At 40.4% G+C, this 25,076-nt stretch overlaps 1 protein-coding gene across 8 annotated transcripts in view; it reads right to left on the bottom strand.

Annotated features, from left to right (window-relative positions):
• pde1a (phosphodiesterase 1A, calmodulin-dependent) overlaps window positions 1-25,076 on the bottom strand; it is a 342,865-nt gene that overhangs the window by 36,926 nt on the left and 280,863 nt on the right. For 7 of the 8 annotated variants that reach the window (XR_011886436.1, XM_072261742.1, XM_072261740.1 and 4 more), the window contains one exon: window positions 3,555-3,742. Coding sequence is in view for 6 of the 8 variants with exons in the window: in XM_072261742.1 (XP_072117843.1) it covers window positions 3,555-3,742 (188 nt within the window). In the remaining 2 variants the exon portion in view is untranslated. Of the gene's footprint in view, window positions 1-244; window positions 335-3,554; window positions 3,743-25,076 lie in introns of all 8 variants that reach the window. The other variant, XR_011886437.1, reaches the window with a different exon arrangement.

Here is a 25,076-nt window from a genome sequence, read left to right as displayed (position 1 = left end):
TCAGGGCATGAAATGTTACAGGGAGAAGGCAGGAGAATGGTGCTGAGAAGGAAAATAGATCAACTAGGTTGAAATAATGAAGCAGACTCAAAGGGCAGAATGATCTAATTCTGCTCCTATCTGTTATGATCTTATGCTTTGGGAACTTAGTGGTTAAACTTTATCGCATCCTGTATACTAATTACACACAATTATTAATTGTCAGAAATTTAGCATCAACTAGTTAAAGATTAAACTTACTTACGTCATCACATCATCAAAGCACATGACTGAAGTGTTATTCCTGGAAAATTGAGCAATGGTCTTGATGGCTCATTACAAAACTAATCTTTGTCTGGTGAACAGGGCCAAGGAAATCAAAATCAACCAACGTATCAGGATCTAGTGAAGCATTAAATTCAAATTCCACAAAAATAAAAATTGATAGTGCTGCTTTCAGAACACTTTGCACCCAAAGTATGAAATATTTTTGCCTTTTGCATCCAGATACATATTTTCGTAATTGTACCTGGATGCAAAGTCTTTGTAATGATTAACAAACTACTTCATTATTCAATGAAGACAGTCTGTAACTACTGGCATTACAAAACAAAATGTATATATAACTGTAAAGTTGTGGCTTTTTTATTAAATCTACTTTATGCATAAGAATATGTAGATATTCTGCAGAGTGCAAACAGGAAAGGCTGTACATTTGATATTTGACCTTTATCTCAGCTAATGACAGTGAAGATGATATTTCTGTTAGAACCATTGATTTAATGTAGGTGAATGCAGTTGTTGATCAAAACTGGGCAGGAGGCAACAGCAAATCATCTGTTCAGTTTACACACTGCTCAATTTACCTTATTATTGACTTTATTGAAAAGGAAAATGAAGAAGTCAAAATGCTAATTTGCTGCTGCTCACCGAGAGTTACTGCTGATATCTCTGAGTCAGATTAGAAGCAAAGAGCCAGGCTTTTCATTTATGATGATGATCAAGTGAACCTTGCAAATTAGATTTTTTTTATGGAGCTTAGGTATAGACAGAAATGGGATTAATTTCATAATTGTGAAAGCTTCAATGATTATGTCTTCTAGGATTTAACGTTTCAGCTCCCATTAACCGTTAGAAGTCAGGTTGACAATATACCCGATATCACACACTCTCAAAGAATTCACGTAGATTAGTCAAGGCTAACTTTCTCTTCACAAACTCATGCTGGCTAATCTTCTTATTATTTTCTACAGTTATCACCTATTCAGCCTTCACCATAGATTGCAGCATTTTTCAACTATGAGATTAGAGTACAATCAATGGTTATCTGCATTCTCTCTTGCTCTTCTTTTAGAGAGTGGAGTCACACTTACTGATCTCTCATCTATACAAACTATAGTAGAATCAAAGAATTTTCCAAGGTGATCAACTCTTTCAGAACTCTGGGATGCAGATCATAGGGTTATTGGATTTATCAGCTTTCAAGTTCAGCAATTTTTCTGTACTTTTCCTAATACTAACAGCCTTTTGGTTCCACATCTTGCTATAGCCTTGGTTCTCTATTATTTCTGGCAGGATTTTTGTGTTTCCTTACATGGACACATTATATATATATATATAATGTATGTATTTAATTTTCTGCCATTCTTTCTCTTTTCTCTGTCCATTTTTGCCTTTTTTCCAGAATTTACTCTCGCTAGACTTATCGATTTCAAACAAAATATTAGTAGAAGCCCTTTCTCATTTCCTGAGTTGTAAAACATTCCCCGTTCCTAGGTCCACTTCTATTTCTGGCCACTTTATAAGTTCCTTCTTATGATTCAATACTATCTTTAATTTTTCCTGCCAAACACACTTGGGCTATTCTTCCTGCTGAGCATTATATATTTTTTTGCAACTCATACAGTTTACTTAAAAACTAGCCACTGTTTCTCCTTTGAATATCATTAAATACAGTTCCCCTATCAGTCATTTGTCTCCTACATGTTTTTATTTTTGTTTAGCTTTGAAATAATTATTGAACTATATCACTTCCAAGCTCAATGGAAAGCACTACCATGTTATGGCCACTTTTCCCAAGTTTTATTTAATACATTATTAATTAACTCTTTCTCTCACTGCACAATGCAACATCTAAAATAGCCTTTTTCTATAGTTGTCTGTACAATATATTGATCTAGAAAAAAACATACTGGATGCATTTCATGAGCTTCTCCAAGAGTTTGACATGTATGATCTATAGGAAGGCATGAGTTACTGTTATTACTATATTGTACTCATATTTGATCCTCCAATATTGCATCCAGTACTTGGCAGTATATAAGCAATTATAACCACTATTTGGCAGTGTATAACTAACTTCCACCAATGCCTTCTGCCTGTTGCTGTCTCTAACTCCACTCAAACTGATTCTAATTCTACATCATGAACTGCTGAGCCAAGCTTTCATGTTGCAGTTAAATAATACTTTGGAAAGGCTACTCTTGGAGTTTTGTGTAAAATTCTGATTGCCCCATTACAGAAACAATGTGAGAACTTTGGAAAGGGTAATAAAGAGATTTACCATGATTCTGTTGGATTAGAGGGCATGAACTACCATGTGTAGCTATCACGTCTATCAGTGTCTAAATGGAAATTCTATTTGTGAAGAGGACTGAATCAGGAGATTCTTACCCTTACTGCTTTGCTCCTGGTCTTACTGACATTCACCCATTCTCTCTCTGCCTGCACATTCTTAATTTGTGCTTTTAGATACTTTCATAAATGCGCTATCCACATAGTTCTCAACCTTGTGGATACGTCACGGTGACTACTACTGCTGCTCCCATTCTGAAACCCTGAGATAAAGCTGCTAAAGTTGGAAACACTCCACGTATGTGGCTGTGTAGGTCATGAGGGTGTTCACAACTTCCCACATGTAACAGGACACAGGATGCACACTCCACTCAGCTGAGCTACATTCATATTCCTTGTCTTTATGGCTTATAACATGGAGATCAGAAATTAGGCACTAGATATATTCACTAGCTAATTACCAAAGAGAAATAAGATTAAAGATTCAATTTACAGTAAAATGCATTGTTTGCATCCAACCAAATCTGCAAAGGTTGTGCTGGGGAAAGCCTGCAAGTTTTGCCATGCATTTACCATCAACATAGCATGCCTACAACTTAATAACCCAAATTGTGCACCTTTAAATTGAGGTAGGAAACCAGAGCATTCGGAGGAACCCCATGCCTTCACGGGGTTAACACACAAACTCCTTACAGACAACAGCAGGAAATCAAACCCTGATCAGTGATCACTGTGGCTGTAAAGCAATTGCACTAACCACTACTCTGCTGTGCTGCTGCTGGATCAATCAGCTACCTGCCTTCTGCAGACATGCCTCATGGCCTTATGGACATCATTTTTGAACTCTGACTTTCAAACCCCAAGCACAGTTAACAATGACATCTTCTGGGATTACTGTGGGTTTCCTAAGTTCTGATGTTTATACAAATCTACCAATCACTGGAGTAATTGTCAGACACATCAAAAGTTTATACCACAAGATATTAATGACCCGCACACACCTTGAATTGCCAGCTCTTTCCACTTTTCTTTGTTTTGCTGAATTATGTCCATCCAGTTCAACTTAAAGCATTTGAGGTCCACAGTAGCCACAGAATATTCAATAGAACAGCCTCCATCTGATGGAACACTCCTTACACTGTGCCTTCTGGTTGTTTCTGGAGTGCTTCCTACTCCAATATTGGTAAGACTTTAACAACACACAAAAAAAGACATGTTAGTTGTTGAGACATGATGAAGGAAACTTTTAAACTTTAGGTAATTTTTTGTTAGCAAAGATGAGCAGTGCCTATCTAAATCAGACATGTTTTAAATGGGTTGCTTTTACAATTAGATTATGTAAAGAAAACAAAATGTTTTGGCCAATAAAAGGAAATTCATTTGTTTGGCTCTGGTATATCTCTTCAGTACCACTTCTGAATTACTTTCTAAGTCTTCTGATTGTTCTTCCTAGCTTTTTTTAGATTTTATGAGCTCAATTTATTTGTACACTATTTTTCCTCCTGTCTCAAGTACATCCCTTTGGCTAATCCCATGGTTGCACTTGGTTACCAATATCCTCAGTGCTATGAGGTTGAGCAGAACCATAAGCACTGACCAGGTCTTAATGGTGGACTATGGTTCCCCCAATGTCCTTGTGATAGCAATTCCTGATTAGGACCAGTTGGTAACAATTGGAATACATATAACAAATTGAAAATATTAAACATCATATTAAGAGTAACTAAAAAGTAAAATTTAATCAACAACAAATTAAACTATTGTTAATTAGTTAAAAGCTAAATATAAAAGAAAACAGAAAGTGTAACCTTTACTCATCTGCTAGATGAAGTCCAGCGAACTATTCAAATAAATTGACACTCCAGAAATTGAGAGGCAAAGACAAAGTTTATTCAGTTTGTCAGCACAGATCATTTGGAAACAATCCCTGATGAAATAGAGGTATAGAGCACTAGAGCACAGAGACAAACCCTTCAGCCCATCTAGTCCATGCCAAACTGTTATTCTGCCTAGTCCAATCAATCCACATCTCGACTATAGCCCTCCATGCCACTCCCATCCATATAATTATATAACCTTCTCTTACATTTTTCTATCAAAACCTCATCCACCACTTTCGCTGGTAGCTTGCTCCATATTCACACTATCCTCTGACAGAAGAAGTTTCCCATTAGGTTCTCCTTAAATAGTTCACTGTTCATCTTTGACCTCTAGTTCTAGTCTTACCCAACCAGAGTGGAAAAAAGACTGCTTGTATTTATCCTATCTATACTCCTCATAGCTTCTGAGATTATCAGATGCACCTGCTGTACAGTGTATTCAGTCCTTGGGTTGAGATTCTAAATTGGAGAAAGGCCAATTTTGATGGTATCAGAAAGGATCTGGGGACAAGAAGGTGAAATTTTGAGAATACAGAGTTTGTATGTTCCTGTCAGAATAACAGGCAATTGATACCCAGTTCAGGGAACTTTGGGTTTTGAAAGATGTTGAGGGCCTGATTAAGAAAAAGAAGCTGCAGGGCAGGTATAGACAAGAAAGAGCAGATGATGTATTTGAGGAGAGAAATGCAAGAGAACACTTGAGAAGGAAATCAGGAGGGCTAAGAGAGGGTGTGAGATTGCTCTTGCAGACAGGCTGAAGGAGGATCCCAAGAGCTTCTACAGATACATTAAGAGCAACAGGGCAGCAAATATCAATATTGGTCTGGAACACCAGAGTGGTCATCCTTACATAAAGCCAAAAGAGATGGGGGTGATCTTAAATGGATTTTTTGCATCTGTATTTTCTTGGGAGACAGACACAGAGTCTAAAGAAGTGAGGCAAAGCAGCAGTGAAATCATGGACCCTATATGAATTACAGAGGAGGAGATGTCTGCTGTCTTCAGGCAATTAGGGTGGATAAATAGCAAAACCAAAGAGCTGGTGATCAATTACAGGAGGAAAGAGCCAAAGATCTAGGAGCCATCCTCATTAGGGGAACAGAGGTGGATACCACCAGTAGCTTTAAGTTCCTTGGTGTTGACATATCAGAGGATCTATTCTGGCATCAGCAAGCACTTAAGTCTCATCAGAAAGAAGGCACAACAGCACCTCTACTTCCTTGGTGTGGATTTGGTATGTCACCAAAAACTTAGACAAACTTCTAGAGATGCACAGAGGATAGTGTCCTAACTGGTTGCATCGCAGCCTGGTATGTAAACACCAATGGCCAGGAACAGAAGAGGCTATAGAAAGTGGTGAATTAGCCCAGTCCATTACAGGCAATGCCCTCCCATCAATGAGTGCATTTATATGGAGTACTACCACAAGAAAGCAGCATCCATCATCTAAGACCCCCACTGTCCAGATCATGCCTTCTTCTCACTACAACCATTGGGAAGAAGGTACAGAAGCCTTCAAGTCCCACACCACCAGTTTCAGAAACAGTCACTGCCCTTACAGTCATTAGGCCTCTGCACTGGCATTTGCTTCTACACTGAACTGATTCTCTGACCTATAATCTTATTTTCAAGGATTCTTTACAAGTCATGTTATCAGTATTTTGTTATTATTTGCTCAGTTTGTCTTTTGCACATTTTTTGTTTGTTGGTCTTTTTCTGTTTAGGTATAATTTTTTTGTAAAATTCAATTTTATTCCTTTTTTTCTGTAAACACCTGCAAGAGAATGAATCTCAAAGTAGTAAATAGTAACATATAGTGTGCATACATTGATGATAAATTTATTTTGAACTTTGAACTCAGCATTGACCTAGCAACTGAATTATGGCACACAAAGTTGCTCTCAGAGTCATAACCTTGCCAAGTCCATCTTATAGACATCTATAGATCTATGGCTAAAGTGGCAGAACTGGGCAACACTCCTTTTTCTTGCATGACTCAACCATTATGCTAAATGGGACAGATGGTACTGATTTGGCAGCACAAAATTGAGCATTTAAGAAACACTGATGGCAAACTGAAGTAGTAGAAGCAGCAAACCCCTCTTCAAGAATGTGCTTATGATGTTTTCTCATTCATCAGCTGTGGTTGGCCCAGCTCTTGCATGCTCAAGACAAGAATTTTCCACCCTCTTCAGCTAGAAGAGCCAAATGATTTCTGCTTCTTCGATCTCCTCCATGACATACACCAGTCTTCAACTAATTTGATTTACTCTCACATGATCTTAAAAACACTTGTATGCAATAGATACAGCAGAGGCTATAGGAGCAGACTGACATCCTAGCAGTAGCATTGAAGACCTGTTCCAATACTACATCTTCCCCTAACCAAGCTATTCCATTATAGGCATATACTCAACAGTGCAGGAGATTGGTCTGGTATTTCCTGATCTGAAAAAGCAGAACAAATTGAGTCTGGCTAAAAACCACTTTATCACCAGCAAAGCGACAAAAGGTGTCATCAGGAGTGCTGTCAAGTAACACCTTCTTACCAATAGCCTGCTCATTAGTGTCTAATATCCATTTCTTCAGAACCACTCTCAATCCTCATTTTTGCCTTAGTAAACACACAGACTAAAGAGCTTGAGGTGAAAATAGACGCCCTTGACATCATATTATCATTTGATAAAGTATAGCTTCAAGTTCTGATGAAAACTGAAGTCAACAGGCATCCAGAGGAGAGCACTCCAACTGTCAGAGTTACCTATTCCTTGTACAAAAGAAGATGGCTATTGAAGATTAATTATCCCAACCCCAGGATATCACTTCGGGGCAGCCTCCTAGAGCAAACCATCCACAGCTACTTCATTAATAGTCTTCCTTTCACCATCAGATCAGAAACGGGGATGTTTGCTGATAATAGCATGATGCTGAGATACATCCTAGGATGCGCTGGGACACATCATCAGTGATGTAACCTGGGGTCGTCGGGTGTTTTGGGTCTTTCAACATCAGTCACTCTCGCCCAGGCGACCCGGCCATCAGGCCCTGTCTTGTGTCCCAGCAGCACTGGTCCACAGGTCACTCCTCTTGATCCACAACCAACCAGAGTCTCGCTCAGCAGCATCTGTGATGGTCCTGATTGCTCTTTTCTTTGCAGCACCCACAATGCGGAGGAGAGAGTAGGTTCCACCCAGTGTGCAGCTAGCAAAACCTCTACACCCCAGCTCTACAGGCTCACATTGTGCCCTCCACCCCTGTCTCTGGCACTGCTCTACCAGTTCCTGGTATCTGGCTTTCTTATGCTCAAACGCCTCCTCAATCCGGTCTTCCCAAGCACTGTCAGTTCTACATTGACCACCTGCCTTGAGAGTTCTGACAGAATGACCATATCAAGCCTCAGGAATAGGGAAATTTAAATGCTTGCAAAAATCGACTGTCAGTTGCCAGTCGGATGGCATGATGAGTGTGGTGATCTGGGCTGAGATTGTGGTTGGACTCCAGCTTTGATGAAGGCTAGTGTTTAATTCCATTCACAACCACTCAGCCAGAGAAGCAGCCCATTCCTGTGAGCAGCAAAACCTAGTCAACATTCAGACAAGGGATGATAACTGACAAGAAAGATTTGCACCACATACAAGCTAGGATATGGCCATCTCTAATAAAAGAGAACCTAATATCTGCCTCTTACATTCATCAATATTGTCATTGTCATCATCAACATCTTGGGGTCACTACTGACCAGAAGTTCAACTACAGCAGCCACGTGAGGTCAGAAGCAAGCCTTCAGTCAATGCAATTTACCCCCAATGATGAGAGGCCGAACATTCTGTGCTGATTGATTCACCACTTGTCAGCCCAAAGCATTTCTGCTCTCTGCAAGGCACAAGTCAGTACTGTACTGGAATGCTCTCTTGTTTGAATGAGTCAAGCTTCTGAAGCATTCAGGTAACCTAATACTATCCACAGACAGAAAAGGGACTGCAGATTCTGGAAACTTAGAGCAATACACACAATGTGCTGGAGGAGCTCAGCAGGTCAGGCAGCATCTATAGATGGGAATAAACAGTCAACATTTCAGGCCGAGGCTTTTTATCAGGACCATCCAGGACAAAGTAGCTAGATTGATTGGTATTCTATTGACTATTTCAAATTTTCCTAAGACCATAAGACATAGGAGCAGGATTAGGCCATCTGGCCCATCGAGTCTGCTCGCCATTCAATCATGGCTGATCCTTTTTGTCTCCTCCTCAACCCCAGTCCCCTGCCTTCTCCCCATAACCTTTGATGCCATGTCCAATCAAGAGCCTATCAATCTCTGCCTTAAATACACCCAATGACCTGGCCTCCACAGCTGCATGTGGCAACAGATTTCACAAATTCCCCATCCTTTGGCTAAAGAAATTTCTCCGCACCTCTATTTTGAAAGGGCGCCCCTCTATCCTGAGGCTGTGCCCTCTTGTCCTACATTCTCCCACCATGGGAAACATCCTTCCACATCTACTCTGTCTGGGCAATTCAATATTCAGGAGGTTTCAATGAGATCCCCCCCTCATCCTTCTGAATTCCAGTGAGTACAGACCCAGAACCATCAAACGTTCCTCGTATGATAACCCTTTCATTTCTGGAATCATCCTTGTGAACCCCCTCTGGAACCTTACCAATGCTAGCACATCTTTTCTAAGATGAGAGGCCCAAAACTGTTCACAATACTCAGGTGAGGCCTCACCAGTGCCTTATAAAGCCTCAGCATCACATCCTTGCTCTTATATTCTAGACCTTTAGAAATGAACGCTAGCATGTCATTTGTCTTGCTCAGGAATGGCTCGACCTGCAAGTTAACCTTTAGGGTGTTCTGCACAAGGACTCCCAAGTCCCTTTGTATCTCAGATTTTTGGATTTTCTCCCCATTTAGAAAATAGTCTGCATATTTATTTCTACTGCCAAAGTGCATGGCCATGCATTTTCCAACACTGTATTTCATTTGCCATTTTCTTGCCCATTCTCCTAATCTGTCTAAGTCCTTCTGCATCCTACCTGTTTCCTCAAAACTAACTGCCCTTCCACCAAACTGCGTATCATCTGCAAACTTGGCAACAAAGCCATCATCTAAATCATTTATAAACAGCGTAAAAAGAAACGGTCCCAATACTGACCCCTGCGGAACACCACTCGTCACTGGCAGCCAACCAGAAAAGGATCCTTTTACTCCCACTCGCTACCTCCTACCAATCAGCCGATGTTCTAACCATGTTAGTAACTTTCCTGTAATATGATGGGCTCTTAACTTGGTAAGCAGCCTCATGTGTGGCACCTTGTCAAAGGCCTTCTGGAAGTCCAAATATACAACATCCACTGCATCCCCTTTATCTATCCTACTTGTAATCTCCTCAAGGAATTCCAACAGGTTCGTCAGGCAGGATTTTCCCTGAAGGAAACCATGCTGACTTTGTACTATCTTGTCCTGTCTTACCAAGTACTCCATCATCTCATCCTTATCAATTGACTCTAACATCTTCCCAACCACTGAGGTCAGGCTAACTGGTCTATAATTTCCTTTCTACTGCCTTCCTCCTTTCTTAAAGAGTGGAGTGACATCTGCAATTTTCCAGTGCTCTGGCACCATGCCAGAGTCCAATGATTTTCGAAAGATCATTTCTGCTGCCACCACAATCTCTAATACTACCTCTTCCAGAACCCTAGAGTGCAGTTCATCTGGTCCAGGTGACTTAGGTACCTTTAGGTCTCTCAGCTTTTTGAACACCTTCTCTCTTGTAATAGTAACTGCACTCACTTCTCTTTCTTCACACACTATAACATCAGGCACACTGCTAGTGTCTTCCACAGTGAAGACTGATGCAAAATACTCATTTAGTTCATCAGCCATCTTCTTGTCCCCCGTTATTATTTCTCCTGCCTCATTTTTTAGTGGTCCTATATCCAATCACATTTTTCTTTTATTTTTAACATACTTGAAAAAATTTTTACTATCCACTTTGATATTATTTGCTAGCTTGCTTTCATATTTCATATTTTCCCTTCTAATGATTTTTTTTAGTTGCTCTCTGTAAGTTTTTGAAAACTTCCCAGTCCTCCATCTTCCCTCTAATTTTTGCTTTGTTGTATGCCCTTTCTTTTTCTTTTGCAATAGCTTTGACTTCCCTTGTCAGCCATGGTTGTACTATTTTACCATCTGAGTATTTCTTCATTTTTGAAATACAATTTGTCCTGCACCTTCCCCATTTTTCCCAGAAACACACTCCATTGCTGCTCTGCTGACATCCCTGCCAGCATCTCCTTCCAATTTATTTGGGCCAACTCCTCTCTCATTCCACTGTAATTTCCTTCACTCCACTGAAATACTGCCACATCAGACTTTACTTTCTCCCTATCAAATTTCAAGTTGAACTCAGTCATATTGTGATCACTGGTTCCTATGGGTTCTTTTACCTTAAGCTCCCTAATCACCTCCGGTTCATTACATAACACCCAATTCAGTATAGATGATCCCCTAGTAGGCTCAATGACAAACTGATCTAAAAAGCCATCTCTTAGGCATTCAACAGGCACTGTTGAATGGCACTCTCTTGAGATTCATTACCAACTTGGTTTTCTCAATTGACCTCCATGTTAAAATCTCCCATGACTACCATAACATTGCCCTTTTGACTTGCCTTTTCTATTTCCTGTTTTAATCTGTGTTCTGTCTCCCAGCCACTGCTGGGAGGCCTGTATATAACTGCCATCAATGTCCTTTTACCCTTGCAGTTTCTTATTCAACCGACAAGGATTCAACATCTTCTGATCCTAGGTCACATCTTTCTACTGATTTGATGTCATTCTTTACCAGTTGAGCCACACCACCCCTTCTGCCTACCTTCCTATCCCTCCCATATAACGTGTAACCTTGGACATTCGGCTCCCAACTACAACCATCCTTCAGCCACGATTCAGTGATGGCCACAACATCATACTTGACAATCTGTAATTTACACTATTACAGATTGCCAGGTATGATGTTGTGGCTGTCTTGTGTATCGTGTACAAAATGCTCTCTAGTTACCTACACAGATTACTCTGTGAACACCTCCCAAACAGTTAACAGGAAGGACAAGAGCAGCAAGTGTACCAGAACACCACCACTTGCAGGTTTTCCTTCAAGTCTTCACACCTTCCCGATTTGGAAATTTATCATCAGTTCTTCATCATCACTGGGTCCAAATCTGGGAACTCCTACCCAAGAGCACCATGAGATATGAGAAGGACATTGGAGGTCTACTGCTACCTCTCAAGGCAATTAGGGATGGACAAGAAATGCTCAACTTGTCATTGATGCTTGCAACCTGAAAAATGAATCAATAACAACTTTGTAACGTATCCTATTCTGCATTTTGTGCTTATTTTCATTTGTCAATTGGCTTATTTCTGCTTTCCCTCTCTTTTTAAACATCTCGATAGCATTCAGCTCCGGTCACAGAGGTAGTGATTTTAGTGATGGCACAGATTTGTTGGCAGAAGCCCATCAATATCAATTATCAGGGAGAGTAGAATCAATATCTAGAGTGCAGAGTTGTGACATAGACCAGGGCGAATGCACAAGATCTTGCCAGTTCTGTGCCACACTGCCAACATTTACCCCATTTAAATGTTGGTGCATTTGGGTATGCACATATTTACATAAACTGAATATTAATATTCAGAAATGCATTACAGATTTAAAAAGTCAGGTCAAATTTTCAGTGGGTTCCATATGGACTCCAGCTTTGGAACATGAGCTGACTAAGATTCCTTGCAGTTTTGCTGAGGAAGGTTTTCACAGATTCTGTGCCAGCTCAGGGCTGGCACTGTTGTGGCAAACCATCGATGTTGGATATGTCAACAGCAGCGTATTGGACTGTAGCACTAAGAGAAAAAGAAGGTCCCAAATGGTCATGAGGAGAGTGGGAACAGGAAAATGAAAGGAATTTGGCTAAAAGATTAAAACTCAGAAACAGAGTAATTAAATTTCCAAACAATATTTACTGGAGCTTTGCCCAACAGCTGCCAACCATTCATTAACAAAAGAAAATCTGCAGATGTGAGAAATCCAAGCAACATACACAAAATGCTGGAGGAACTCAGCAGGCCAGGCAGTAGCACAAGAGAGAATCTGCAGATGCTGGAAATCCAAGCTACACACACAAACCACTGGAGGAACTCAGCAGGCCAGGCAGCGTCTATGGAAAAAAAGTACAGTCAACGTTTCAGGCCGAGACCAATCAGCAGGACTGGAGATTTGATGTTGCCTGGCCTGCTGAGTTCTTCCAGCATTTTGTGTGTGTTGTCAACTTTAACACTTTTATTCTAATAATCTTCTGATTGTTTACTGTTATGGAACTTACAGAAAAAAAATCCAATTAAGGGCTTTGGGTATGAAAAACTTTTAACCTTCTGCTAAGGTTTTTACTTGTATGAAACATTTTGGAAACTACTTAAAGATATTTAGAAGCTTTAAGCCACTGCAGAGGACTTTTGTTTTTAAAAATAGCATATAGACTTAGTCAGACACCTGTCACTTTTTGCAGGCAAGGCTTGGTCCCCAGGCAGCCCAAATTATTGCCAAATACTACAAGTGTCAACATGCAAACAAGGTGGAACACATGTACCATGTAATGTGAGAAACATCAATGTAAAACTGTGTAGGTCTGTGTCAGTAAGACTCAACTTCCTAGTGTCAACTACTCCTGGGCTTCAAATAAGCCTTAGAGGTGGGAAGAAGGTCAAGAGAGCTAATGGAGGTGGTGGTGCAGTAGAGGTGAGGGTTGGCATCATACACTTAGAAACCGACAATCTCATAAAAAGACAGTGCCTCAAGAAGGTGGCATCCACCATTAAGGACCGTCACCATTCAGAAGATGCCCTCTTCTTATTACTCCATCAGTGAGCAGGTCCAGGAACCAGAAGACCCGCGCTCATTGTTTTAGGATCAACTTCTTTCCCTTTGTCATCAGATGGTCTATAAACACTATTTTGTTATCCTTCTTTTACACCATTTTACATTGTAATTTATAATAATATTTTTCTGTCTTGCACAGCACCGCTGCTACAAAACAACACAGTTCAGGACATATGACAGTGATAATAAATCTGAATCTGATTCTGAGATGATGTTGCCCATATGTGAAAAAGAAGAACAGGCCAAAGGCAACAGCAACAGATATGATGGCATGGGAAAAGGAAGAAAAACTACCTCGGGGGATCCCTGGCCGTGACTGCATTGATTAGGATAGAACCTGGGAAATGCAGTCCCAGCCAGCTGGATGATGCTGAAGAGAAGAAGAGAGCTTAGTCAAACTAGAGAAAGGCTGCCAATAGATGAAGAGAGGTAGATTACTTTGCCACATACAAAATTTAGGATTTGATAGCAGTTATTTTGATTAGGTGATGGGGGAAGAAACATGCGAGAAGCCTTTCAACTATGGAGTTTGGAGAGAAGGCGGCCTGGGTTTGTGAGGTGACAGGAAGTTCAAGGACTTTGGGAGCTCAGAGATGATTTGTAAGGATGAAAGGGTTTTAGATTAGATTTGATGGTGTGAGATTTGAAAAAAATAGTACAGTCCCTGAAGGGATCATTAAAAATATTATCTAAGCGGTTTGTGCAGTGGGGTGGTGAAAGCTGATTTACTGCATATATAACAAAAACAGCAGTGTTGCACCTGGCAGGTAGGGTCAGCAGTGCAGAGGAAATGAAGTTTAGCATATCATCCATGGAGTGGGAGATGGGGAGAGGGAGAGGCAGAGAGAGAGAGATCATATTCAGCTCCATATCCTTTTTTTTTGCAACAGATGGAAAGTGGCAGTTTAAACTGGGATTTCATTTGAACTAGGGCCAAAATGTCCTCACTTAAAGCCGGAGGGACTTATTGCAAGGAGATTAGGTAAGCAATAGTGCTGGTTGGTCAGAGATAATGATACACAGGAGACAGCTTCCCTGACAGCTGACCACCTAGGAGCCGCCACTTCATTTCTGAGTCACATACAACGAATCCTTCTCTCTGCAGGTCATCCAGGGACATTCAAGCATCTCTGTCAGAAACAGTGACTGAAAAGGTGATCAGAAAAGGATCTGCTGCAATCTCTCAGCTCAGTTCTATCTTAGTGACTGTTGGCTATATCATGAGTGCACTCCATTCTGCCAGCTTTTGCTCTGGTCTCTCTGGCAAGACGTGACTCTTCTCCTACAATCTTCCAAGCTCTGACCTTTGTCATTTATGTGCATTATTCCCCATCTGCTCTTCGTGCTTCCTGACTGTCCCAATAATCCCTTCCTCTCCATCTGCCAACTCTATTGTGCTCTGTTTCCCATCTGTTTTTGAAATCTCCTGAGAATCTGTCTGTTTTTGTCTCAGCCATATAAGGCTCAATCATTCTTCTTGTCTCTGTGCAAAACTGAAAACATAACACTCTACCAACCTTTCATAATGTACATTTGGATGAGTCAGAAGAAAATTAAATAACTTTCACAAGTGACATGACAATCCTAGACATTTAAACCATAAAGAACATGTATTAGGAAATTCTAAAATCTAATGCAGAAATATATCAAATTAACATTAAAGTTGAAAATATTGCACTGTTCTGTAAATCTGGGAAACTCTGCAATCTCACACTAGATGGTGCTACATCATAAATTAAAGAGAACCTCTCAAAATCCTAGCGAAAAGTTAAAAATCTCAGTGTCAAATTTTGTATTTTATCATTCCATGGCTATGTTTACCGTGAAAACATAAAACCAAAAGGTACTTAGTTGCTCCTCAATTGCACCTCCTACTAACAGCAGAAAGAAACGAAAGAAACAACACAAAGCATTTGTGAAAATATTGTATACTGCTCATTACAAACTTTATGCATGTTTGGAAACTTAAATTAACCTATGTAATTAGCCAACAATGATAGAATTATTTGATTACAAAAACATTGAAGCTTTTCAATACACACATTTAAACAACTTAAAAATCAACATTTTGAATGAGGAAAGGATGCAAACTATTGAAAGCTCAAGAATACACATCTTGGAAGATCTGCAGTGACAATTGTAGCCAAGGCGTTCGGCACATATGTTAAGAACAGGGTGTTAATTAGAGTGAGGTTAGGAGTGATCAGGTATAGAAGAGGAAACATGTGTCTAGAGGAGGAGGTTCTTACTGAACACTTGGGCTTCAGTACGCACCAGTGAGAGGACCTTGACATGTAAGAGAACAGTGTAAAATAGGCTGATATGCTAGAGCACGTCGATGTTAAGAAAGAGGATTGCTGGAACTTCTGTAAAACATTAAGATGGTTAAATCCTTGGGGCAAGATGGGATATACCCCAGGCTATTATGGTAAGTGAAGGAAGGAATTGCAGCGGCTTTGGCAATGATCTTTGAGCCTGGAAGCAGGAGCAGTACCAGATGACTGGAAGGTAGCAAATGTTATTCTTTTGTTCAAGAAAGGGAGTAGGGGTAACTCAGGGAATTATACAACAGTGAGTCTTACTTCAATGGTGAGCAAATTATTGGGGAAGCTTCTAGGAGACAGGAATTATGAGCATTTGGAGAAGCATAGTCTGATTATAGATAGTCAACGTGGCTTACTGAGGGGCAGATCATGTCTAACGAGCCTGCTTGCATCCTCTGAGGATGTGACAATGCACATTGATGAAGATAGAGTAGTGGATGTGGCATATCTGGATAAGGTTCTCCATGGTAGGCTCACTCAGAAAGTTAGGAGGCACGGGATCCAGGAAAACTTGGCTATGTGGATTCAGAATTTTCATGGCCATGGAAGGCACGGGGTGGTTGTAGATGGAGCATATTCTGCCTCGAGGTTGATGACCACTGGTGTTCCACAGAGATCTGTTCAGTTACCCCTGCTCTTTGTGGTTTTTAAAAATGACTTAAATGAGGAAGTGGATGGGCAGGTTAGTAAGTTTGCAGATGACACAAAGGCTGGTGGTGCTGTGGATAGTGTAAAAGGTTGTTGTAGGTTACCATGGGACATCGACAGGATGCAGAAATTGGCTGACAAGTCGCAGATGAAGTTCAACCAAGAAAAGTGTGAAGTGATTAACTCTGGAAGGTCAAATCTGAAGGGAGAATACATGGCTAAAGGCAGGACTCATAGCAGTGTGGAGAAACAGAGGGATTTTGGGGTCCACATCCATAGATCTTCAAAGTTGCCACACTAGTTGATAAGGACTGTTATGAAGGCATATGGTGTTCTTGCTTTCATTAGTTGGGGGATTGAGTTCAAGAACCATGGGGCAATGTCACAACTCTATAAAAGCCTGGTTAAACCACACTTAGAGTACTGTGTTCAGTTCTGATCATCTCATTATCGGAAGGATGTAGAAAATTTAATTTGTCAGGATACTGCCAGATTAGAGAGCATGTCTTATCAGGATAGTTTGAGTGAACTAGAGCTTTTCTCATTGGAGAGGAGGCTGACAGGCAACTTGATAAAGATGTACAAGATGATAAGAGGCATAGATTGAGTAGAGAGCAAGAGACTTTTTTTTCACAGGACAGAAGTAGCTAATACCGGGGGGAATATTTAAGGTGATTGGAAGCAAGAATAAAGGTAAGTTTTTTACACAGGGAGTGATAGGTGTGTGGAATGCCTTGTCAGGGTGGTGGCAGAGGCAGATGCATTAAGAATATTTTAGAAAATCTAAGACAGGCAGATGAATGATAGAAAAATGGAAAGCTATGCAGGAAGGAATAGTTAAATAGGACTTAGAGGAGGTTAAAAGGTCCGCACAGCATTGTGAGCTGAAGGGCCTGTACTGTGCTGTAGTGTTCTATGGTCTATGTTTAATGAAAAGGGAACATTGTATATATTAGAAAGCTGTGTTTTGCAGACTGCAGATCTGACCCCTTGTCTATCTTGATAATTGATCTGCGAGTTTGTGCTACTATTAGTTTCAGACTAGAGAGAGACCAAAAAGGCCAAAGATCTCTATCCAGGTCATACTGCTGAACTCTGTATGGACTGATGTATGTGGTTGGAAGGATAACCTCATAGAGTTTACAATAGAAGTTCACACATGAAAACAACCTAAATAATAATGTAGACAATGCTTAAAACCAGCTATATTAGCAAGAAAGAGTGGGTATTATTTATTACTTAAAACCACCTCACATCCCCCGGGCAGGTTGGATAGGTGCTAGAAATGGACCATAAGACATAGGGGTAGAATTAGGCCATTTGGCCCATTCAGTCAGCTCTGCTGTTCCACCTTGGCTGATTTATTATCCCTCTCAACCCCATTCTTCTGTCTTCTCCCTATAACATCTGATGCCCTGACTAATCAAGAATCTATCAATCTCTGCTTTAAACTTACCTAATGACTTGACTTCCATAGCCTTCTCTGGCAATACATTTCACAGGTTCACCATCTCTCGGGGAAAGAAATTCCTCCTCATAATTGTGGCAAAGGAGACCAAAAAGGCCACTGTTTCAGAAGACTAACAGAAATCTTGGTGTGAAAGTTAAAACTGAGAGAAAATGACCTGCATTCTCGTGTTGGGGAAAGGCACTGAAGAAGACATCATGCCATCCTATCCCAGACCAATGTTATGATGTAATGGAAAGAGAAAACATTCAGGGGTCAACGCCAGATGCAGTACATCTAGGGATTAATAACCATAAGGGAAGGAAATGTTAAAAATATTTTACACAAGGGGAACATGGGGGGGATCTTCTTCACTCAGAGGGTCGTGAGAGTATGGAATGAGTTGCTAGAGTAAGACGTGCATGAGAGCTCGATTCCAATGTTTAAGAGAAGTTTGTATAGGTACATGGATAGTAGGGGTATAAAGAGCTATGGCCCTGGTGCAGGTTGAAGGGAGTAGGCAGCTTAAATAGATTGACACAGATTAGATTGGCCAAAGGGCCTGATTCTGTGCTGTACTTTTCTATGACTCTGAGATATTATGGCCAAAGAGTTCACGTTCAAATGCCATATTTTTAATTAACTGCATCCTTACTCTCATTTGCTGCTCAATTTACTGTACTTTCTTACCCATCTACAGACAATTTCTACCACTGCACTCATTCTCTCACTCAACTTCACAATGCTGTTGCAAACATCCCCCCACATTGCGTAGCTTGTACTCAACAGGAGCTATTCAATTGACAACTCGTGACAATAGCTTCATACTCAATGATGCACCTTCTTTTGAGGAAGATGAAATCATTTCTAGCAGGAATTAATCAGAATGTGCCAATCATACAGGGAATTGGAATCATTGATGTAGTGGCCCTGAAAAAAGTGAGTTAAGGAAAAGACTTCAAGGAGAAACTGACAGGTTTGTGGAATGGCCTGTTGGATGCCAGATGAAACTTAATGTGAGATGTGAAGTGTTGTATCTTAGCAGGAAGAATGAGTGAAGATAATATGAGAAAAGAACGCATATCTAAATGGGGCACAAGAACCAAGAGATCAAGGCATTAATGCGCATAACACACTGAATATTGCAGGAGAAGTTAAGAATGTGGTTAGAAATGTGGCATATAGGAATCTGGGCTTTATAAACATTTGCAGAGAGCGTGAGAGTAAAGAAGTTATAATGAATCTTAATAAAGCATCAGTTCAGTTATCACTAGAATATTGTGCCTCTCACTTTGAGAGTGATGGAGGGCTTTGGAAAAGGTGCAGAGATTTTTCCTAAGATGATTCCAGTTTGAGGGTCTCTAGCTCTGTGAATTGACGGAAGAACCTTGTGTTGTTCTCAGAATTGTGGATGTTGCAAGGAAGTTTGATAAGGATATTTGAAATCATGAAGGATAAAAATAAAGTTGACAAGGAGAAATTGTTCTCATTAGTAGAGGAGTGAAGAAATAGTGGACAACAAATGAAGAATCAAAGTGACATGTAAAAACATCCTTGGGCAGAGTGAACAGATAGGGTCTGGAATGCACTGCTAAGGTATCATAATGGAAGGAAATTTAAAAATAGCCTTTAATAGGGATTACGCTAAGTTTTTGCAGGACAATTGCCAGAGGGCAGTGGAGTGGGACATGCTTGTTTAATCTTGTACAGCTCCCGGACGTACTTGATTGAATAAATGACTGCCTTCGAGGTGTGCTTTTGTGATGATTGCCAGCACAAGTGAGTATAATGGTCAGTATAACTGTGAAAACAACTCTAATTCTTGAGTCATTCCGACTAATGGCCTGTATCTCAGCTTTTTCTGTGGAGTGTGCAGTGTGCACCAGAGTTCTGATTGCCACAGTGGAAGCTCAGATTGTCATTCTAAAATGCAGACTGCTGTCATTGTAGTGTTAACTATCAGCATTCAAAGTAGCTACCAGCTGTTCACAACCCACAGCATCAAATTACTAGGGTTACTGAGTTACTGACGAGGAACATGATAGTGTCCCCCATGACAGCATCTGTCCTGCCACAGAGCCACAGAACACCACAGCACTGATGTTGGCCCTTTTGCATGGCTAGTCCATGCCAAATTGTTATCCTGCCTCGTCCCTTCGACCATTCCTGGACCATACCCTCCATATCTTCCCATTAGACCATTAGCCCTTAAGACAAAAGCATAATTAGGCCACTTGATCCATCAAGAGCCCCATTCTCCTGCTTTCTCCCTGTAACCTTTGATGCCCTGTCTAACCAAGAATCTCTCAACCTCTGTTTTAAAAATTCTCAATGACTTGGCCTCCACAGCCATCCATGGCAATCAATTCCACATATTCATAACCTTCTGATCCCTGCTTTGAATGGATGGTGCTCTTCTGAGGTTGTCCCCTCTGGTCTTAGACCTACCCACTATAGGAATCATCCTCTCCATATTCACTCTATCTAGGCCTTTCAATATCTGATAGGTTTCAATGAGATCCCCCCTCTTTCTTGTAAACTCCAGAAAGTCCAAGTCCAGAGCCATCAAATGCTCCTCATAATTAACCCTTTCATTCCCAGAATCATTCTCATGATCCTCCTCTGATCCCTCTCCAATGCCAGACCATGTTTTCTTAGATAAAGGGCCCAAAACTGCTCACAATGTTCCAAGGTCAGTTTGAACAGTGCTTTATAAAGCCCCAGCATAACATCCTTACTCTTAGATACTAGTCCTCTTAAGATGAATGCTAACATTGCATTTACCACTGACTCAACCTGCAAGTTAACCTTTAGGGAATCCTGCACAAGGACTCCAAAGTCCCTTTGCACGTCTAATTTTCTCACCATTTAGAAAATAGTCAACACCTTTATTCCTTCTACCAAAGTGTATGACCGTACACTTCTCTACACTAGATTCCATCTGCCACTTCTTTGCCCATTCTCTTAAGCTGCCCAAATCTGCCATTTCTTTGTCCCCCAATATGACTTCTCCAGCATCATTTTCCAGTGGTCCAATACCCAGTTTTGCCTCTCTTTTACTCTGAAAAATATTTTGGTATCCTCTTTGATATGATTAGCTAGCTTACCTTCATATTTCATTTTTTCTCTCCTTATGGTTTTTTTTAGTTGCCTTCTGTTGGTTTTTAAAAGTTTCCCAATCCTCCAACTTCCCATTAATTGCTGCTATATTACATGCCCTCTCCTTTGCTTTTATGCTGTCTTTGACTTCCTTATCAGCCACGGTTGCTTCATCTTCCCTTGAGAAAACTTAATCTTTGGGATGTATCTATCCAGTGCTTTCCAAATTACTTCCAGAAACTCCAGCCATTGCTGTTCTGGCATCATCCCTGTTAGTGTCTCTGTAATCTCCTTTACTCCATTGTAATGCTGATACATCCTACTTTATCTTCTCCTTCTCAAACTGCAGGGTGAATTCTAATATGTTATGATCACTGTATCCCAAGGGTTCCTTTATGTTAAGATTCCTAATCAGATCTGGCTCATTACACAGAACCCATTCCAGAATTGCTTCTCCCCCAGTGGGTTCAGCCACAAGCTGCTCCAATCAGTCATCTCATAGTCATTCTACAACTTTCCTCTCTTGGGATTCAGCAACATCCTGATTTTCCCAATCTATTTGCATATTGAAATCCCTCATGACTCTCATAACATTGCCCTTATTATACACCTTTTCTATTTCCCATTTTAAGTTATATCCCACATTCTGGTCACTGTTCAGAGTTAAAAACTCCCATCAGATTCTTTTAAAACTCGCTGTTTCTTAACATTATCCATAAGGATTCTATGTGTTCTGATCTTATGTCACCTGCTTCTAAGGATTTTATTTCATTTTTTTACCGACCAAGCCACCCAATCCCTCTGCCTACTTCCCCGTCTTTTCAATACAATGCGTATCCTTGGATGTTAAGCTGCCAACTAAGATTTTCTTTCAGCCACTTCTCAGTGAAGTGTAGCTAAAATGTCATACCTGCCAGTGGCTGACTATGCTACAAGATCATCTCCCTTATACTGTATACTGCATGCAACCAAATATAACACCTTCAGGTTAATATTAAGAACATAAGAAATAGGAGCAGGAGTAGGCCATCTGGCCCAGCGAGCCTGCTCTGACATTCAAGATCCCCATTTTGATCTTGCTCCCATGTTACACTTCTCTGCATCCCACTGACTACAATTTTGCCCTGTCATCTGCCTGTCCTTACTCACAGTCTCACTAGACACTGCATTGACTTGTACACCAACTGCTCCACCTTCACTCCCATCACTCCAGTTCCCATCCCCTTGCCAACTTAGTTTAAATCTTCCCCAACAGCTCTGGAAAACCTGCCCACAAAGATATTCGTCCTTCTTGGGTTCAGGTGTAACCTGGTCTTATTATACATGTCATATCTTCCCCAGCAGAGACCCAATGATTCAGAAATCTGAAACCCTGCCCCTTACACCACTTCCTCAGCCACTCATATACTTATACACATTTCTTTTAAGTGTTGAGATCAAACCTGCATCCTTCACTTCCACTGGCAGCTTGTTCCACACTTGCCCCACCATCTGATTGAAGAAGATCCCTCTTAAATATTTCATCTTTCACCCTTAACCTATGTCTCACCCAACCTCAGTGGGAGAAGTCTGCTTGTATTTAGCCAATCTATTCCCGTTAATTTTATGTACCTCTAACCATTCTCTCCTTCTTCTCCTACACTCCTGGGAATAAAATCCAGACCTACTCCACTATTCTATATCATTCAGGTCTGCAATTCCTGGCAACATCCTTGTAATTTTTTTTCTGTATTCTTTAAATATTATTGTTATACCTGTTTTTCAATAAGAAATATATTAATACATCTTGAACAAAAGGGGATAATTATACCTATTTGCCCATTCACTGAGATGCTCTCGCAACCAGTGATCTCACTTTAAGGACACTTTATCTCGTTATTTCATGTTCTCACTATTTATTGCTATTTATTTATATTTGCATTTGCAGTTTGTTGTCTTCAGCAATCTGGTTGATCTTACTTTGATCCTGTTGTAGTTACAATTCCATAGATTTGCTGAGTGTGCCCACAGGAAAATGAATCTCAGGGTTGTATGTGGTGACATATATATACTCTGATAATAAAATTCAATTTGTACTTTGAACTTTTTTGAACTTTGAACATCAACATAATATCCAAACTCCTGCACTCAATACTTTGATTTATAAAGGCCAATGTGCCAAAAGCTGTTTTTACAACTCATTCTACCTGTTCCACCACTTTCAACGAATTATAGGTTTGTATTCCCAAATCTTTTTGTTACATGCATTCATTAGTGCCCTTCCGTTCACTTTGAGTATCCTACTCTGGCTTGTCCTCCCAAAGTGCAACAACTCACATTTGTCTGTATTAAATTTTATCTGCCATCAGTCCTCCAAAAAATCAAGTGGGATACTTACGTAAAATGTTTTTCAAATAGAATTCTGCTGTTTCTCCAATAATGTCTTCAAATGAATTAATAGAAATATATTATAATAAATCTTTAAAGTTACTGTCATACTTAACCATCGGCTCAACTGTATTGCACGAGTCCTGCTTCTCAGTTGAAAGTTATATATTTTCTCCCTGCACTTCATGAGATAATGTTTGACGCTACAATGCTGTACTGAGGGAGGACTGCACTGTTGTCTGCACTATTCAGACACAGTTCCTCTTCAAATCAGCGCAATGGCAAGATTTAATTAAAAGTAATATAATTAAAGATGAAGCACTATTGCACATGCACGTCTGGTATTCTGGCCAGAATTTCTTCCCCATCCAAAGCAAGTGGTGAGCAGATTAGTCATTTAATTTATTCCTTTCCTTGTAGGCATAATTTTGGTCTGCACAAATCTGCATTTTAACAAAACATTGTAAAGGGGTGCTCTGCTGCATTCTGAGGATAAAATGCATTAAAAAAAATATACTAAACCTTTTCCTTCTGTTCCGGAGCATATTTAATTCCTCCCTGGGATATTTCTTGCACTTGTGACATTAAACAAATAATGTAATACTACTGGTGCTGTCACCTCCAATAATTGCAGTACTACTGACTATACGCTGAAGGATATAGGTGATGGCAAATGCAACATTCTTTAGAATGGAATATGAATTTTCATTTAGAAATGCATGAAGTATTTTAAATCCCAAGTCTTTCGGTAGTGTTAAATGAATATCAAAACAACACCTGCGTGACACGCTTTAGCAACTCAGTGAGATTCTTGTGAGTCACAGCATAGTCATGAAGCAATTATCATCATGAATGCTAAAGAGGAATTTTTTGCCACGACATAAATCAGCATTAAGCACTGAAAATAACAGTTGGTGAAACTGGCATTTACATTTTGCATTTAAAATTTTCTGTTTGGTTTTCTTTCATGTCCAGTTTCTGTCCTTTAGTTTATTCTGTGCAAGATTCCTATGATCTCAAAAAGCGAGTATGTGATATGATTTCATGAAATTGCTCATACAATATTCCACGCAACCGATGTAAAGTGCATGAGATTAGTAAGGCTAAAATCACCCTCCTACTTGTTCAAATGCTCATATTCCAGACCTTCTGGAAAAGTTCATAAAATATTGGAGGAAGACAGCAAGTCAGGCAGCATCTCTGAAGGGCAATAAACAGTTGATGCTTCAGGCTGTGACCCTTCATCAGGACTGGAAAGGAAGGAAGGAGAAGCCAGAACAAGAAGGTGGAGGAGGCAAAGGAGCACAAGCTGGCAGGTGATAGGGAGATCAGATGAGGATGGTTAGGTGGGGGTGTGGAGGGGGGAATGAAGTAAGAAGCTGGAGTAGAAGGAATCTGATAGGAAAGGACAGTGGACCATGGAAGAAAGAGAAAGAAGAGGGGAACCAGAGAGAGGTGATGGGCAGGTAAGAAGAAGAGAAGGGGTGAGAGGGTAACTAGAATGGTGAATGGAAAAAGGGACCAAGGAGGGAAGGGTAAAATTACCGGAAGTAAAAGAAATCACTACCCAAATGGAATACGAGGTGTTCCTCCTTCAACATGAATGTGATCTCATTGTAACAGTAGTGGAAGTGAAGCATAGACATGTCAGAATGGGAATGAAAAGTTGGATTGAAATGGTTGACACCAAGAGATGCGTCCTTTTGGGGTGGTCAGAGTGAAGGTGCTTGTCAAAGCGGTTCCCCAACCTGCATCAGGTCTCGCTGATGTGGAGGAGCGACAACTGGAGCAGCGGAGATGGTGAAAGTTACAGAGAATGATGTGCT

The sequence above is a fragment of the Mobula birostris genome, chromosome 6 (assembly GCF_030028105.1).
Source record: "Mobula birostris isolate sMobBir1 chromosome 6, sMobBir1.hap1, whole genome shotgun sequence".
Lineage (NCBI taxonomy): Eukaryota > Metazoa > Chordata > Chondrichthyes > Myliobatiformes > Myliobatidae > Mobula > Mobula birostris.
Note: the sequence above shows the minus strand (reverse complement) of the source record. Positions and strands in the feature narration are given on the sequence as shown.